Genomic DNA, 16,027 nt, shown 5'->3' with positions numbered 1-16,027 from the left:
TGCTGCTGCTGCCACTGTCCAGGGCCAAGCGGAGCCTTGAAACCACCTGTGTTTTTGAGTTCCAGACCTGCTTTGACCCCTGGGCTAACACCCACTCACGTTGATCTCAGACCAGTATGAGCCCACGGAGGATCTGTGCGCATCTTAGCAAAAGGCCCCTTTCCTCTGGGCAGTGGGGCCCTGTGCTTGGTGAGCAGACGGGGGGTGGGGGGGCTGCCTCGCAGAGGGTCTTCTTGTGCAGTGAGCAGCGTGGGAAACCGCGTGCGGTGGCCCTGCGTTTATTGCTGGCTCACTGTGTGCCACATTGTGTGCTGCCAGCGACCCCGTACAGTAGGTGCTGTTCGAATGCCCAATTCACCACTAAAGCAACTGAGGCCCCGAGAGGCTTAAAGACTTGCCCGAGGTTACCCACTCTACCCCAAGTGCCATGAGGGAGGGCAGAGGCTGGGGCCGGGGGTGGTGGTGCAGTGGGGTTGGAGGCATGCCGCTGGTAGGAGCAGGGCCAGCAGAACTGCCCTCTCTCCTCTCCTCTCCTCTCCTCTCCATCAGACATATCTGGGCAGCTGCCCCTGGGACCCCACCTCCAGGACCTCTTCTGTGGCCGGCGCTTCTCTCGGCCCATGCGCCAGGGCTCGGTGGAGCCTGAGAGCGACTGCTCACAGACCGTTTCCCCAGACACCCTGTGCTCCAGTCTTTGCAGCCTGGAGGATGGGTTGCTGGGCTCCCCTGCCCGGCTGGCCTCCCAGCTGCTGGGCGAGGAGCTGCTCCTTGCCAAACTGCCCTCTAGCCGGGAAAGTGCCTTCGGCAGCCTGGGCCCACTGGAGGCCCAGGACTCGCTCTACGACTCGCCGCTCACGGAGCCCTGCCTTTCCCCTGCCGAGGAGGAGCCGCCGGCGCCCTACGCAGACTGCCAGCCGCTCTGCCCGATGCCAGTGGGCAGCTGGGAACAGCAGCGGCAAGCCTCTGACGTGGCCTCTTCTGGGGTGGTGTCTTTAGAAGAGGAGGCAGAGCCTGAGGAACAGTGACCCAGATCCTGCCTGGTGGTGGCATGCGTCCCCTGGCTGCTGCTGGGGACAGAGCCTCCATGCCCAAGTGCGGGCACAGGCTCCCAGCAGAGCTCTGCAGCCCAAGGGCTGCTGGGAGCACTCAGTCCTCCGTTGTGTGTTTTGCATGAAAGTGTTTGGAGAGGAGGCAGGGCCCAGGCTGGGGGGTGCATGTCCTGCCCCGACTCCGGGGGCTTGCCGGGGGTTGCCCGGGGCCCCTGGGGCATGGCTACAGCTGTGGCAGACAGTGATGTTCATGTTTTCAAATCAAAACCTCCACACGCACATTTCCTCCTTGGATGACGTGAACTCCTGCGGGGATTTTTGTGACTGGGTTGTGTGGCCCACTGGAGTGGGGGAGCCTCCCCCCCCCCTCCCCACGCCTCTTCTCTGCTCTGACCTTCCCTCCAAGTCCCTGTGCTGTGCTTGGTTAGAATCATCCTCACCCCGGGGTGGGGGCTGGCTCCTGTGCCCTCCCAGAGCCTGCGGACTGAGCTCGTCCCCACCCCTGCTCAGCTGGGTTTGTGCAGTGCTTCACCTCTCCACAGGCTCTAAATCGCCTTTCTTCCTGAGGCGGCAGGGCCTCTCTGGGAGGCGTTGGAACGGTTCAAGCAAGTAGCCTTTTCCCGGGCCCTGTCTGGCCCTGCTGGAGGGTCAGAGGACGTGTGGGCGGGATCCTGGCAGGCGCGCCCATTCCCCTGGAGCCCTCTTTGTGGGTGCAGTCAGAAGCCGGGTTGGGGTGGCCCTGGTTGCTGCTACGCAACGATTACAGGACTGTCCTCCCAGCAAAGGCCACAAGGGGGCTCCGGGCGCTGCCGCTGGCTGCCCCAGGTAGGATTTGTGCCAATGTGGGAACCATGAGGGAATGGCCCTCCTTGGGGAGGGAGGGGGCTGTGGGAGCCCCTGCCCCAGCCGTGCTGGGGATTTTTCTGGCTGTGGGTAGAGCCTTGTGAGCGCTGGCACGTGAGAGGGCCCAGGATCAGAGGGGGAGGGCCGGCGAGCGGCATAGGCACTCTCTATGTAAGTGGCTCATTAGGTGTTTATTTTGTTCTATTTAAGAATTTGTTTTATTAAATTAATATAAAAATCTTTATAAATCTCTATATACATATGGTCATTGGAGGTTCCAGTATAAACCCATCTTGGTTCTACCCTTCTTCCCCCATAGGGGGGTGAGCAGGGTCAAGTCGCCACCCCCCCATGCCCTACAGGCAATGTTGGTCTGCTGTTTCTGGGGGGGTGGCTATGGTTCAGGTTCCAGGTAGGATGGACCGGAAGAGGCACGTGGCCCTGAGCTGCCTCGGGTGTCCCCAGGGCAGAGGGACAGTGAGGGCTACAGCCCTGGCCCTCAGGGCTTTACTGGCACTTGTCATCGCTGTCAGAAGGGCTGCCCTCCCGGGGGAGGCCATGACGGGCACGGGGCCCCCACAGTGCATGCACCTCTGTGGTCTCTGTGTCACTGCTGCTGGTGGTGCTGTCGCGGAAGCTCGCCAGGGGAGGCCGGACTTTGACGCCCTGGGCTGTGACGGAGCCCTCGATGGCTTTCCGGAGCTGGAGGAGTGAGAGGGCCGGGTGGGCGTCTGGGCTCGGCGTCTCCCGGGGCTGGGAGGTGGGGTAAGCTGGCCAGTAAGCATCGGGACTTTGGGGGCCACTGCTAGCTCACCTCCTTCAGCGTGACAATGCCAATGAGTCGGCCAATACTGGTGACATACGCGTGGTCTACTCCCAGCAGAGAGAAGATGGTGTGAGTCTGCAGGAGGGAAGAAGAGGCAGGGCTATGTGTGAGGGGGCATCGCTGAGCTACAGGCAGGCCGGGGGAGGGGGGGGGGCACCACACATGGTGGGGCAAGGGACAGGACCACCAGAGGGAAAGCAACACGGATGACCGTGACCAGGTCTGGACAACTGCATTAGCTGCTGGACAAGGAGGAAGGGGAAGGCGTCCCCCTCCCTCCCTCCCTCGTCAAACAGGAGGACGCTGCTGCTCAAATCAGACCTCGGATGGGCTCTGCGGCGGCCCGTAGCTGTCTGACGTTACTTAATTCCAACACTGTCCTGACAGGACAGTATCCCTCGAGGTAGCATTGTGACACTGCATTGCGCTCCACGTCATGAGCACACGGTCGTGCAGCCCTGGCAGCCGTGCACCACTCTGGCCCTCCAGGGCAGACAGCCCAGCAGCCTCCAGGTGCCCGGAGGAGGCCTCCCACTCCCCTTGGGGGCCCTGGACCCTGAATTCAGTGCCTATTGCCCACTACTTTCCAGTGGTTGACAGAATAAGCCCCACTGGCCCTTATTCGCTGGCCGGCTGGCCAGTTTAGATCTCTCTCAGGGACCAACAGCTCATCTTGCCTGAAGCAGGCTACAGCTCTCATGGTCCTTTCTACTCCCCCGCTTGCTCTGGTTTGGCTCTGCCCCCAAGCTTTCAGATGCCATCACCAAGGGTTCAGAGACTGCCAGCCAGTTCCCTGAGTGCTGGAAGTAGATTTTCCTGAACCAGATGTCTTTAAAACACACACACACACACACTCACTCACTCTCTCTCATACCCCAAGTCAGTGGTTCCTGGAATTTTGGAGGTTGGAATGTCTCTTATCTCCCTGTTCAAGATTGTGCCTTGGGCTGATGTCTGAATTGAAATGGGCATCGATAACCTGGTTCCTTGCATATCAAGCACTCAGAAATAATTTTAGTTGCATGTCTTCTCATTCACCTGCCTAGTTTTACCTTAAGGAAGGGATTGCCAGAACTTTCCAAACTTTCTCCACTGCAGGGCCTGACGACTTGGAAGGGGCTAGAAGTTCAAATTCTTCAGAGCAAGCTCTCCCACACTTGTTCATACACTTAGAATTATGTGTGGTCAGCAAGTGCCTGGGATCAAAGCCCATGACTCCTAGCTTTAGACAGGAGTGCCTATTAGAAGATTGCCTGTTTAATATGTCAAATTAGCCTTCTCAGCTTCTTCCAAGGATCCTATGAACTAGTTCTGCTGAATTTCTCCCCCCACCACCCAACAATCTCAACCTGAGTGAGTTACATATGGTGGCCCTGGTGGTGAAGTGGTTAAGCAGTTGGCTGCTTATTGGAAGGGCAGCAGTTAGAGTCCACCAGGAACACATGTGCCAGCCACCAGCCAGCATCCGTAGACACAGCCTTGGGAACCTTACCCGGCACTCTCCTGTTTGACGGCATTGCTGAGTCAGAAAGGATGGCAATTTTGGCCATCCTTTGCAGAAGGGCTGCAAACTGTTAAGGCAGTGCTCACCAGAGTCAGGGTCACACTGGCTAAGGGCCCTTCTGCTTCCCGTCTTCCTTTCATCCAGCTGGACTCTGCCATCCTCTCGCTCGCTCTCTAACCCGGCTCCCTAGAATGGCCTGTCTGTCCAGCCTCAGGTCCCACCATGCACCCCAGGTTCGACACACACACACCCAGCCATCCATTTCTGAAAACGTCCATTTAGTGTACAACTGTAGCCCTTCCCCCATGGCACCATTTTCTAAAGTTCCACCAACCCATAACTCTTCTGACCCCTCGTCTTAAAACCCAACCCAACCCAACCTCACTTGTCCAGCCTCCAAGCTGGGAGCCGCCCTCTCCCTGTCCTCAGCACTGTGGACTTGTCTCTGCTTTCAGACTGGATGCACAGTGACCCTGCAATGGAGCACCAGGCTTGGTGCAGCGGTCTCTCTGCCCGGGTGGCACTGAGTCCCTCGAGGGCAGGGGTAGCCTCTTCCATCCTTCGTTGTTCATCTCTCGCCGTAGCAGTCGATAAGATGCCACGGACCTGGATTCATAAGAACCAATGCCTTCCGTCCTCACAAACACCCGTGAAGCCGTCCTTGTTGAGCTGCTCTGACCCTGTGGCCCTGTAATCAACAAAGTGAGCCCACTGCCCAGCCCTGTGCTAGCCTCACCACTGTCCTGTGGGGGCTCACTGGCAGTTACTGTGTTGAGACGGCTTATGGGAGGTCTTCCTCTACCTCACTGCCCCTCTACCAAGTTACGATGTCCTTTCCCAGGGTCTGGTCTCTCCTGATAACATATCTGAAGCATGTGAGTCGAAATCTCACCATCCTTGCTTCTGCGGAGCATTCCAGCTGCACTTCTTCCGAGACAAACAGATGCCTGTTCTTTGGGCAGTGCTTTCAGTAGCGTTTGCCAGCCCCAAGGTTCAAGTGCATCGAGTCCTCAGTCTCCCTTTTTCAGCGTCTAACCTTCACCTGCATGTGAGGTCATTGAAGATACCATGGCTTGGGTCAGGCGCACCTTAGTCCTCCAAGTGCCATCCCTGCTTTTCCACACTTTATAAAGAGGTCCCGGGCAGCAGATTTACCCAATGCGCGGCATCGTTTGGTCTCTTGACTACTGCTTCCAATCTATACCTATGAGGTAGGGATGATTATTATCTTGATTTTACAGATAAGTGAAGCAGAGAGGCCAGCCAAAGACTTGACCAAGGTCTCACAGCTGGCAAACATTGCAGAGCCAGGGATTAGCCCGGCCAGTGTGGGCCTCAGGCTGGCATTCCTAGGTCCCCCGTCTCTTTCTCCAGATGCATCAGGTGATCTTTTCCAGCTGCAGAGGCAATTAGGGAAATTGTCTCCAATGTACTCTCCTCCCTTCTCCTGAACTTAGTGGATGACTGCTTATGGGCCCCTCAGGCCTGCAAGGAAGGACATTTTGAATTCTGATCTTCGGTGTTCTTATCGCCTCCAGTTCTTGGTCCTTTTGTTAGTCGGTCTGTCAAAGGCTGCCTCTCTGATTTGTAAGCTTCTAACAAACACCTGCTTTGTTCTTCTCCGCTTTAATTTAATTAGACACCCGGGAGTCCGTTGGTGGCCCTCACGTTTCTCGGGCTTGAGAACAGTGAATTGGCAGGGAGAGGACAGCCTGGCCTTCTGAACGAACTCTGGGATCGGGGCCAGAAGCGCTGGGCTCTGGGCCTGTAACTGCTGTACAGATGCCGGCAAGCGACCTCTTCAACCGCATGCCTCAGTTTCCCCAGGCAGACTGTCCAGGCCTGGTTCTACCGCTGGACAGCTCTGGATCTCAACGTCCTCATCTGTATAAGTTGGAAGAACTCAGTATCGTGTCTAGTGGTTTTGAGGAGTAAAGCCTACGTGGGAAGGGCTTAGTGCAGGGCCCGGCACATAGCAAGCACTCAGAAAAACAAAACAAAACAACAACAAACAACGCTGTCAGCAGTCGCAGCAATGCAGGTCTTCCCTTGCCCTTGTGCTTATGGATACATTGTTCTCAGGCCCTATCTACCTACTTTGGTCGAAGGTTTTTCTCCAAAGGCGAGTAGGACATTTCTATCTTACCTCTTGACCTTTTGTTTCTCTTTTGTCCCGTATCCCCCTTGACTCAGCCCCTGTGTGCCCTGTTGCTGTGCCCTGCTGCCTAGTAGAGCTGTACCTGCCAGGGGGCGAAAGCTGAGCTGTGGACCTTGGGAGCGTTCAGCCTCTGTCCCCTTTGCCACTGTGTGAAGTCTGGCCAGTTCTGACTGCAGCACCTCCGGAGCCCTCCTGCTGGCCTGCCAGACCTGCCCGCCCTGCCCCCTCCACCCAGAGAGGCCTGACACAGCCAGCCCTCTGCAGAGCTCTCTCCCCTTTTTGGGGATCGGTCTCCCGCCCCACCTGCCTGTCCCCACGTTCTCCACGCACTCCGTGTGGTGTGGTCCCCTCTGAAAAGGCGGCTGAGCCCTGCCGCTGGGCTTCCTGTCCCTCTGTGCTTTCCTCTGGCCCACATTAAGTGCAGACTTTCTGGGGTTCGACATTCGAGGCCCCACTGGGCGTTTCTCACCTTTGTTTATCTCTTCTCTGCAGTGCCCTTACCCGGACTTGGGAGTTGGTTAGCTTGTTTATTAGATTTTCTTATCCGGCCTGTTTCTCACCCACACTCCTACCCCCACCCTCCACCCCCGTTTCCAGCGTGGGTGTCTCAGTCTTGTTGGGCTCTGGCAGCCTCCTGCCTAGCTCTGACCCTGGCCCTGCCTCTGGCTTCCACCCAGTTCAAGCCCAGCCTTTGTTGCGTTTGGTCCAGAGTTCCCAGGGGCCAGGGCTGAGCAGAGGAAAACTGATGCCTGGCCCGGCTGGAGAGCAGGAAGAGGGGAAGGAAGGGGCCCCCCACTCCCGGCCTCCAGCCTCCAGTCTGTGCAGCTGTTCTTAAAGCAGGGTCGCTGAGAAACAGCTCAGCTCCGAGTCCCCACGCCGCACCTCGGTCCTTCCTCCCTGGCGCTCTGCCAGCCGGGTGCCCAGGCCAGGGCTCTACCTTGTGCAGGGAGGTCCGCTCCACCAGCTGGAAGGGCGCGGGGTCGATTTTGCAGTCACTGAAGTTGACAGGCTCATCCAGCTGCTGTTCCTCCCACTCCAGGATCTGGGGGTAAAGCGAGTAGAAAGGGGAGGGAGGTGGTGGCCTGCCCATTGTCCTCCATGGTCCCTCCTCCCATGGGTGCAGCAGCCACGATGAGGGCTGGACACACCCGGGGGCAAACGGTCCAGAGTCCAGTCACACCTTACCTCCTGAGGGGTCATCTCGCTGTCCAGGTCTGAGTCACTCTACAGGAAGGGGGCCGGCATGAGTGGCTGGGTCTGGCCTAGAGCCCACTGCCCGCCATCCCTGTGCAATGCCCCTGGACAACAGGGAGAGACGGGCACATACCGCCAGGGAGATGCGGACCCGCTTCAGCTTGCGCTTCTCACTGGACTCCGACTTCTCCAACTGTGTGGGTGGGGCCAAAGTGGGCAGAGAGAAGGGTTGATGTTACTGGGGCTGGGGGCGGCACCGGTGCTGCAGGGGGGTAGGGAGGATGGAGCAGAAGGAGAGGGCCCACCACTCACCTCTGCAGCCACCTCGGGAGGTGGGCTCCCACAGAAGAGGTTCCTGAGAGCAATGCCAGCCGGCTCCCTGTTCCCTGCGGTGGCCGGGGCCATGTCATCCAGGAGGCAAGAGGAGGGTCCTGTGCTACCTGCCTATTCCCGAGGGCGGGCCCTTCCAGTGGGGCCGAGCTCCAGCAAGGGAGTGGGAGGTGGGCGGGGGTGGGGTGGGCTCACCTGCAGGGCTTTCCCGGGGGCTCATGGTGTTGCTGGACCCCCTCTTGAGAGCAGGCTTGAGGGGCTTGTTAGTCTCTCCCCGGGCTGCAGGGAAGCCTGGGTCCTCCGAGTTCACCTGCACGGACAGAAAGAGCTGGCCAGGCAGGGGTGCCGCGCCACCCTCTGTGCCTGCGCCCGATCAGTGGTGCTCAGGATGTGTGTGTGTGTGTGTGTGTGTGTGTGTGTGTGTGCACGTGGTCGAAGAGGGGTGGCTTTCCCCTCACCTGGAAGCAGACAGCAGCCTCAGGACCAGGGGGATCAGGTGGGGGAGAGGCCTGTGCAGCCCTGCGCTGGTCCTGCATGAATTGCCGCCGGCGGACTGGGCTCAGCTGGGCCCCCAGCAATGCCACCACCTGTGAGCGCTCGATGGAGCCTAGCAGAATCATGGACTCTAGACCGAACAGGCGGGGGGGTGGAGGGTGCTCAGGAGCTGCAGGCGAGGCTCCCCCACCCTCCTGGGCCTTCCCCCTCCCTGAGCATGGTGCCCTCCCTGGGAGATGGCTCCATTCCGGTCCTCACCGGAGGACTCCACCAGGGCTAGCATGCGGCCTTTGGTCCTGTGCAGCGCCAACCGCAGGTCCCGGAATGTGCAGCTGAGGGCTATGTAGGGCACATCCCGCACCATGATGTCTTCCACTCGCACTCTGTACTGCCTGGAGCACAGGGGCATGGGGCTTGTGGTTGGCATGGGGCAGGGAAAGTCCAGAGCTGACAGGAGCAGGGCTGAGGGCCGGGGAGTGCTGCCCACCCTCTTTCCATCAAGGGTGTGGGCAAGGACAGCTCAGACCAGGAGGGAGCTGGCCGCCTGGCCACCAGGTTTTACTGGCTCAGGGACTTCGTGGCTTCGGGTGTGAGGGGGTGCGTCCCCGCCCGCTCCCCGCCTGCTGCCCTGCATACTGGTGCCGGCCCCAGCCCAGCTCGGGCAGGTAGGGCAGCTTCTTGATGCGGATGATGCTGTCGTAGAGTGAGGGCTGCAGGCTCTGGGCGACGGCATTGGCCAGGATAACGGCTATCATGACGGGCAGGATGTGGGCAATCTGGCCCGTGAGCTCGAACACAATCACGGCCGTGGACACCGTATGGGTCACCGCTCCTGCCAGCGCAGCTGCCCCTGGAGACAGCTTCGTCAGTGTCCTCAGCCCCCAGGGACCCCGCTTTCCCTGGGCCCGGCCTGTGGGAGGCTGCTCAGGGCTGCCCCTTCCAGGTCTGGGGATTGGGCTGCTGCCTCTGAGGGAAGGCCAGTGTCCACCAGCAGGGGGCGCGGAGCCTCAGACCCAGGAGCCCAGCAAGGGGTCCTCCCAGGGAGCTGGGGACCAGGGCACTCACCCACCACTGCATAGCCCCCGGGCACAATCCGGTAGGTGCTGCTGTCTGTGTGAATCCCATCTGGGAACCAGGCAGCCATGCTTTCCCCCACCAGGCGCCCAAATGCGGCTCCTTTAGTGAGGGGGGTGGGAAGAGAGACAGGTAGTGGAGGGGGAGGGCAGGGGCACTAGGAAGAGAAAGGGGCAGAGGGTGGGGGAGGGGCCGGTGGGTCATTTGGTGCTGGGACATCCCTGTGGGAAGTGGGGGGTGGGGGCTGGACCAGAACCCACACCCCAGCGGAGAAAACGTGGATGAGGGATAGCCCTAGGGTGGCCAGGGGCTGAGGAGGGTGCAGGCTGGGGGAACCTGAACTCACCAATGACGAAGACAGGCATGAAGGCCCCGCAGGGCACCGGGATGGTGGTGGCCAGAGCAGACATCCAGAACTGCAGGGAGAGGGTGAGTCAGATAGGCGTGGGTACCTGCCAGCCCCCAGGGCGTCCCCCTCACCCCACACACACACCCAGGAACCTGCTTATCAGACAGGCTCCAACCTCCCCAAACCCAAACCCCAAACTCACTTGCTCGTAATGACTCTATAGGACAGGGTAGAACTGCCCTCATGGGTTTCCAAGACTAACTCTTGACGGAGTAGAAAGCCTCCTCGGCTTTCTCCTGAGGAGCGGTGGCTAGTGGTTTTGAACTACCGACCTTGTGGTTAGCAGCCCAATGCGTCACCGCCAGGGCTGCTTCACACCTCCCAGCTATCCTTTACCCCCCAGGGATGGGGAAGTGGGGAGGGAGCAGGCTGAGTCCTTCCTCGCTGGTTACCCATGTGACTCTGGGCCAATTTGTGTCTCAATTTCCTCATCTTTAAAATGGGGGCAGTACCGTTCTCGGCGCATTGTGGTGAGGTCTGAAGGAGGTAACCTACGGACAGCACCTAGGGCAGCCCTTGGCCTCTGGAAAGCCTCCTTCCCACCCCTCCCCTCCGCCCGGGTGTACACAGGAGCCCCACCTTCATGAGAATGAAGATGACCAGCGTCAGGAAGACGTTGGCCCGTGGTGGGCTCCAGGCCTGGGACATGCTGGGTGACTCTAGCTCCTCGACGAGGCCCTGGCGGACCCACGTCCGGTTGTCAAACAGGGTCACCAGGGTCTCTTTCTGGGAGAGCTGGAGGTGAGCAGCGTGTCTCAGGTGGGGGGCAGGTGGAGTGAGAGGGGGGCCCCCAGGAATCCGGGAAGGGCGGGAACCCCACCATCCTGCTGGGGTTGGGTTGAGCAAGGTTGCATCCCAGGGGAAAGCGCCACCTTGGGGTTACCTGTCCGGCCATGAACTGCCCAAAGCCAGGAGGGAAGGTCAGCGTGGAGATAATCAGGGTCACCAGAGCCGGGAAGAGCAGGCGTCTAGACAGGTAGGGTTCGAGGCAGCACACGTGGGTGGCATGCGCCACAGGGATGGGGACAGTCTGGGTTGTCCTCAGAGCCTTTGTTCTTACATAAAGGCATACGGGGCTACCAGAAGCCCCTTTGTTGCTCATGAGGGCATGGGTGCCCGTGGGCAGGGGCCATTCCAGGAGTTGACAGTGTGACCCAAGGGCCTTTCTGTCAGCGCCTGACACCACCACTGGGCAGTGGCCTCCCCTAGTCCACCTCCCTGCTGGGTCGTGGACAGCTCTGAGCTATGACCCCATTCATTCCCCTCTTCTGAAGGGCACAGTGCGGGAGGGTGTGGAGAAGTTCTGGCTCTGTAGGTTTCTCTGCAGTGACTTAGCGTGAAGGGCAGTGTGGCGGCAAGCTGGGGTCACTGATAGCAGTTGATCAAAGGTGGGGTAAGGAGCAGACGGATGAAGGACATCCATCCTAAGGAGAGGCTCCCCGCTCCCAGGCCTCAGGGTCACAACCAAGAGGGCTGTGCAAAGCTGGCAAGGCAGAAAGAGGCTCTGGGGTTGAAATGGAGCCCATGCCCACGCTGGTGGGGGGTAGGGGAAACAAAGGTGCCCACACTCCAGAGAGCAGGGCCTTTGGAAACCTCAGCCTCTTTGACCCAAACGCCCTCTGCCATGGACTGAAAATTCAGAAAGGCCCATTTCTAGGTAATTCATGTAAACTCCAAAATGCCCAGTCGGTCTGGGAAACACTGTGGCTCTCAACGGTTTGCCACTGACCTGTGACCGTCCCCCCACGCCCCCAGACTTGCGCACCATCCGAAAGCAGCCCAGGGAGGACCTGTGCGCGGACTCACTTCTTCATGAGGAAGCGATTGATGGTTTTCTGTTTGCGCATCACCTGGACAATCTTCCGGTTCAGGTAGACAAAGAGGGCGCCCCCGAAGCCACTAGCAATACTAGAGGGGAGAGGCCGGAGGGAGGTAGTGACTGAGGTCTACTGCGGGAGGCCTCTCTCCTTCCCAACAGCCCCCCAGCGCCTCACCCAATCACAGCAAAGGCAGGCAGCTCCTGCAGGTCAAAGGGGAAGTCCAGGCGGAAGCGAGTTTTGAAGAGGGCAGTGATGGTCTCTGCACAGAAGGCCAGAGTAGCAGAGTCAGGCCAAGCTACCCCGTCACCGCCCGAGCCCCCTGTGGTGGTGGTGGGGGCTCCCCATCACCCACACCTTCATCACGGTTCCAGACAGCCAGGACCCGGAAGATGAAGGCGCTGAAGGTGGCAGCGAAGAAGCCCCGCCAGTAGTTGCGTACAGCAAAGAAAGTGGAGGTGACCTCGATGCTGAAGAGCACACCTGCAAGGGGCCGTGGACGGACTGCTGGAAGCCCCGGCTAAGGCCTCCTAGCGCAAGTCAAAGGCCAAGGAGGAGGGGCCGAGGGCAGCGCTGAGCACAGGCCTGGCTGCCAGGGGTCCCCCCTACCTCCGATGGGCGCCGCAAAGCAACAGCCCACTCCCACAGCACAGGCAGCAGCCAGCATCTCTGTGTTCCGGGATTCATTCTGAGGACAGCAGTGGGAGGAGGGGCAGTCGGCTGTGGGCTCCGCATCATACCCCTCCTTCCTCCCGGGGAGGGCCCCCTCACCTCATAGATGCCCCCGAAGAGGGAGAGGAACTTGCTTAGCAGGGCGGCACACATGCTGGCGATATGCACAAAGGGGCCCTGGGTGGGGAGGGGGCAGAGAGGGTCTGTGGAGTGGGGGCCCCCCCGACTTTGGAGGGCTTCCCCCAGCACCCCCCCCCCCACCGGCCTGCAGTCACCTCTTTGCCAAGTGGCATGCCGCTGCCCAGGGCACAGGTCAGCCCGATGACCTTAGCTACAAAGGTCTTGAGAGTGAGGTATTCCTTCAGCACCACTCCCCGCAAGATGGTCTTCATCTCTGGGATGCCGGATCCTGGAGGGGCATGTTCCCCCCGGTGGGGGTGGGGTGGGGGGAAAGGGGTGTCACCTGAGGCACTCCTTTCAAGAGGGCCCCCCCCCTGCCTTCCACGTCTGCCTCTCCTATTGTACCGACGGCCTGAGGAGCCAGGATCTGTGTAAATCCTGCCGAGAAAGTGATGAGGACGACGGGGTAGGTGACCCAGGCCAGGTACTGCAGCAGGACGTTCGTGTGCAGCCCTCGGGACATCCACTGCTGAGCTGTGGGGACCAAGGCACGCTGCTGCTCTCTTGGCAACTGGGACATAGGACCGGTAGTCCCAGGCAGTGTCCCATAGAGCCCGGGCACAGGGTGTGGGGCGGGGGCACCCACTGAGGCAAAGACCACTCTAGGCTGGAGGGCCAGTGGGAGAGGGAAGGCAAGTGGCGGCCTGTGGGGCTGGCAGTGATTATGTCCAAAGAAGGGGTGGCCAGGCTGGCTGGGGGAAGTGGTCAACAGCCAAGTGGCCAAGATGCCTGACATGTGTGGCATGGAGGCAGTATGGCTTTTTCAGCGGCCCCTGCCATTGGTGTCCTCACCCTGCAGACACGCAGCAATGGCATAGTCCATGACCCAGCTGACCAGTGCCATAAGGAGCCCCAGCAGGACCAGGAAGATCCAGTCCTCACCGACCCTGGACGCCAGGAACTTGTGGCAGCGGATGGAACAAACTGGGATGGGAGAAGGGGGGCGGGGAGCGGATGGGAATGGGAGGTTGGCACCAAGAAGTCGCACCCCTGCCCTCCAGTCTACCCACCCTGCCCGTGGGTCCCCGTGGGCATCTGCGAGAGGGGCTTTAAAGAGTCGGAGGGAAATTCCATTATCTTTTCATCCCCCCATTTCCCTCAGAACCGTATAGTACATCCTGGTCTCCCTCCCCGACTGGGGGCTTGGGGGGGGGCTCTCACTGCGGCAGGGGGCGCAACGGCTCTGTCCATATTCCAGGAGCTCTGGGGGAGTCCGAGGGGATGGGGGGCCCCTCCAGGGATCGGGCCCTCCCAAACGGATCCGAGCGGCTTCCTCTTTGGCAAAGGCCCCAAGGTCCTGGGTGTATCGGCCATACATCTGGAGCAGCGGGGCGGACAGGCATTAGCCAATGTGGGCTGAGCAGGGAGATGTCCTGGGGCCTCATCTCCCCTTTCCCTGCCCTCGTATTGCAGAACCCTTCTGAGCCCCCAGTTCACACTCCGGCTTGGGGCGTGGGAACAATGCACACAGTGGACTGTGGGTGCTGTCCCGGCCAGAGTGATGGGGACGGCCAAGGTACACAGCTCTGGGGGTGGCAGAATACTCAGCTCTCTCCTCCCAGGCCTTGGGGGAGGAAAAGACTGAATAACCCAAGGCCTGGAGTCTGCAAGTGGGAGGAGGGAAGGTCAGAGAACAAGGGGTTGGTTAAGGGCTTACGGACAACAGGACAACACGAGGGGCCTGGGGGTGAGCTGGGGGCAGGCAGCTCAGACTGGAGCCTCGGAGCAGGGCCCTAATCCTTATCAGGGCCTTGCTGGGCCTGGGGCCTGCGATTGCCTCTGTTGTACCGTGCCACCCCCCTTAATCCCCTTGTCCCCTTCCCCACTCCTAGCCAGCCAGCCCAGTGGAGAGAACCTGTGTGGGTATGTGTGTGGGAGTGGGAGTGCGGTGGCCTCAGCCCCATTCTACAGCTGCCCTGAGCCCAGCAGGCTGCTTGTGGGACATCAGAGCTGCTGATGACTGGGTCATGGCTGCATACAGGGGGGTGACTGGAAGGGAGAGGCACCTCCCGTGTCGCTGAGCCTTGGCTAGACCTGCCAAGCTGGGCGTGTATTGGGGGGGTGGGGAGGAGCAGATTCCGGCTGCCACCCCGCAGAGCCTTCGGGACACAAAGGGCTCCTGTTGGGGCTGGGGTGGGGAGGGGAAAGGGAGGGGAAGATAGAGACAGTGAGAGGGGGAGAGATAGAGATCAAGGAGAGGGGGAGAAGCCCAGAGCACAGGCATGAGAGAGAGAGGGGAAGGGACGGGCAGACAGCTGGAGGAGAGAGGAGGAAGTTGAGCTGAGAAATGAGAGAAAGTGGAGCATAAAGAAGCAGACTAAAGGTATGAGGTGGGAGTGGAGTGTGAGAAAACGACAAAGGATCTGAGGCAGAAAGGGGAGAGGCTGGACAGAGACTCCCCAGGAGGGAGCTTGACCTGAGGGCTCATTTCAGAGACAGGGATGGAGATGTGGCTGGAGACAGGGGCCACCGCAGAGGACAGGTGCCTGGCTGACTGGGCCAACGGAACCCTCTCCTTCTATCCTTCCCCCTCACTGGAGTGCCACTCTTACCACCTCTCCCTGTCACTTTATCTAGTCACTCTCCCTTGTAACTGGCACCTCCAGTTACGGCTGAGGCCTGCCCGCCCCCCCTCCCCCCCCAGTTCCCCAACTGCCACTCTCCTGGGTAAATTCCAGCTCAAGCTGAAGCAGAGACATAGGGCCATCTTCCCTGGGGCTCGGGTCCCCTGCCCCATGACAATGAGACAGAGCAGACGGCTTGGCTTCTAAAATACTGAACAACAGTGCAAGCCATGAGTCAGCTCAGAGCCCCAGGACCCCTGCTTCTAAGGAGGTCAAGGGACACCCTTCCGGTGGGTGGGGGCTAGATAGCAGCAGTTAGCAAGGACAAAGGTCCCACATCCCATACCCAAAGCTCCTGTCCTGGAAGGTGGCAGGCCACCTTCCTTTCAGTGGATGGGGAAGGTTCCTGTCCAGGCTGGGCTAGGGCTGGGACTAGGTTTCGGTCTGATCATCTTTCAGCAACTCCTTGCTTCTCTACTTAGCACCGTGCACAATGGGGACAGGGACTGTCTTGGACGAGGGGAGGCGGGGAGTCCAGGGAGAGACATTTCAAGAATGTGTGTGGTGGAGGGAAGGTGCAGAGAGGCAGGATCTGGTGTGTGTGTGTGTGTGTGTGTGTGTGTGTGTGTGTGGTGGGGGAACGTGTGTGTGTGTGTAGGGTGTGATGAACGTGTGTGTACGGTGTGATGAGAAGGACACTTGGGGCAAGTCCCTAGTGTCATTGTCTCTTCAGATGCCCAGCCTGGGCAAGCAGCTCTCCCCCTTGGCCCGTCAGCTTTGCAGACCTGCCCCCCACCCCCAGCCTCAGTTTCCCCCGCTCAGTAGGATGGGGCAGGGCGACAGGAGGCCCCGCTCGCCGTGTCTCCAAGGGTCCTGGGACGCGCCCGCCCGCACGCCTCGGAGCCGGGCTGG

At 60.0% G+C, this 16,027-nt stretch overlaps 2 protein-coding genes across 5 annotated transcripts in view; one reads left to right on the top strand and one right to left on the bottom strand.

Annotated features, from left to right (window-relative positions):
• The window catches only part of FAM131A (family with sequence similarity 131 member A), an 8,233-nt gene extending 6,073 nt beyond the window's left edge, over window positions 1-2,160 (top strand). For all 4 annotated transcript variants that reach the window (XM_045296459.1, XM_045296458.1, XM_004713433.2 and 1 more), the window contains one exon: window positions 550-2,160. In XM_045296459.1, coding sequence (XP_045152394.1) covers window positions 550-1,025 — 476 coding nt within the window. In that variant the 3' untranslated portion in view covers window positions 1,026-2,160. The remainder of the gene's footprint in view (window positions 1-549) is intronic.
• Window positions 2,065-13,869, bottom strand: CLCN2 (chloride voltage-gated channel 2). Its single transcript, XM_045296457.1, has 23 exons — window positions 13,713-13,869; window positions 13,344-13,475; window positions 12,897-13,025; window positions 12,647-12,780; window positions 12,471-12,548; window positions 12,309-12,387; window positions 12,057-12,182; window positions 11,877-11,961; window positions 11,689-11,790; window positions 10,766-10,850; window positions 10,462-10,617; window positions 9,820-9,889; window positions 9,465-9,575; window positions 9,036-9,249; window positions 8,658-8,791; window positions 8,363-8,529; window positions 8,100-8,214; window positions 7,887-7,960; window positions 7,708-7,767; window positions 7,566-7,604; window positions 7,318-7,422; window positions 2,707-2,793; window positions 2,065-2,594 (listed from the first exon to the last, which is right to left on the bottom strand). The coding sequence occupies exons 1-23, from the start codon at window positions 13,867-13,869 to the stop codon at window positions 2,400-2,402; spliced, it is 2,634 nt and encodes an 877-aa protein (XP_045152392.1). The 3' UTR covers window positions 2,065-2,399.
• Between the last annotated feature and the right edge of the window lie 2,158 nt (window positions 13,870-16,027).

Source organism: Echinops telfairi, unplaced genomic scaffold (assembly GCF_000313985.2).
Source record: "Echinops telfairi isolate 266 unplaced genomic scaffold, ASM31398v2 ScPeMD7_7407;HRSCAF=8445, whole genome shotgun sequence".
Taxonomy (NCBI): Eukaryota; Metazoa; Chordata; class Mammalia; order Afrosoricida; family Tenrecidae; genus Echinops; species Echinops telfairi.
The sequence above is the reverse complement of the archived record's forward strand: the minus strand, read 5'-3'. Positions and strand labels throughout refer to the sequence as shown.

Bases quoted from the DNA above. Each gene is read 5' to 3' on its own strand.
- CLCN2 (XM_045296457.1), bottom strand. From the start codon at position 13,869: ATGTATGGCCGATACACCCAGGACCTTGGGGCCTTTGCCAAAGAGGAA. The intron at 12,549-12,646 runs GTGACTGCAGGC...CTCCCCACCCAG, and splicing joins GCATGCCACTTGGCAAAGAG to GGCCCCTTTGTGCATATCGC. The intron at 9,576-9,819 runs GTGAGTTCAGGT...CCCTCACTAAAG, and splicing joins CATGCCTGTCTTCGTCATTG to GAGCCGCATTTGGGCGCCTG.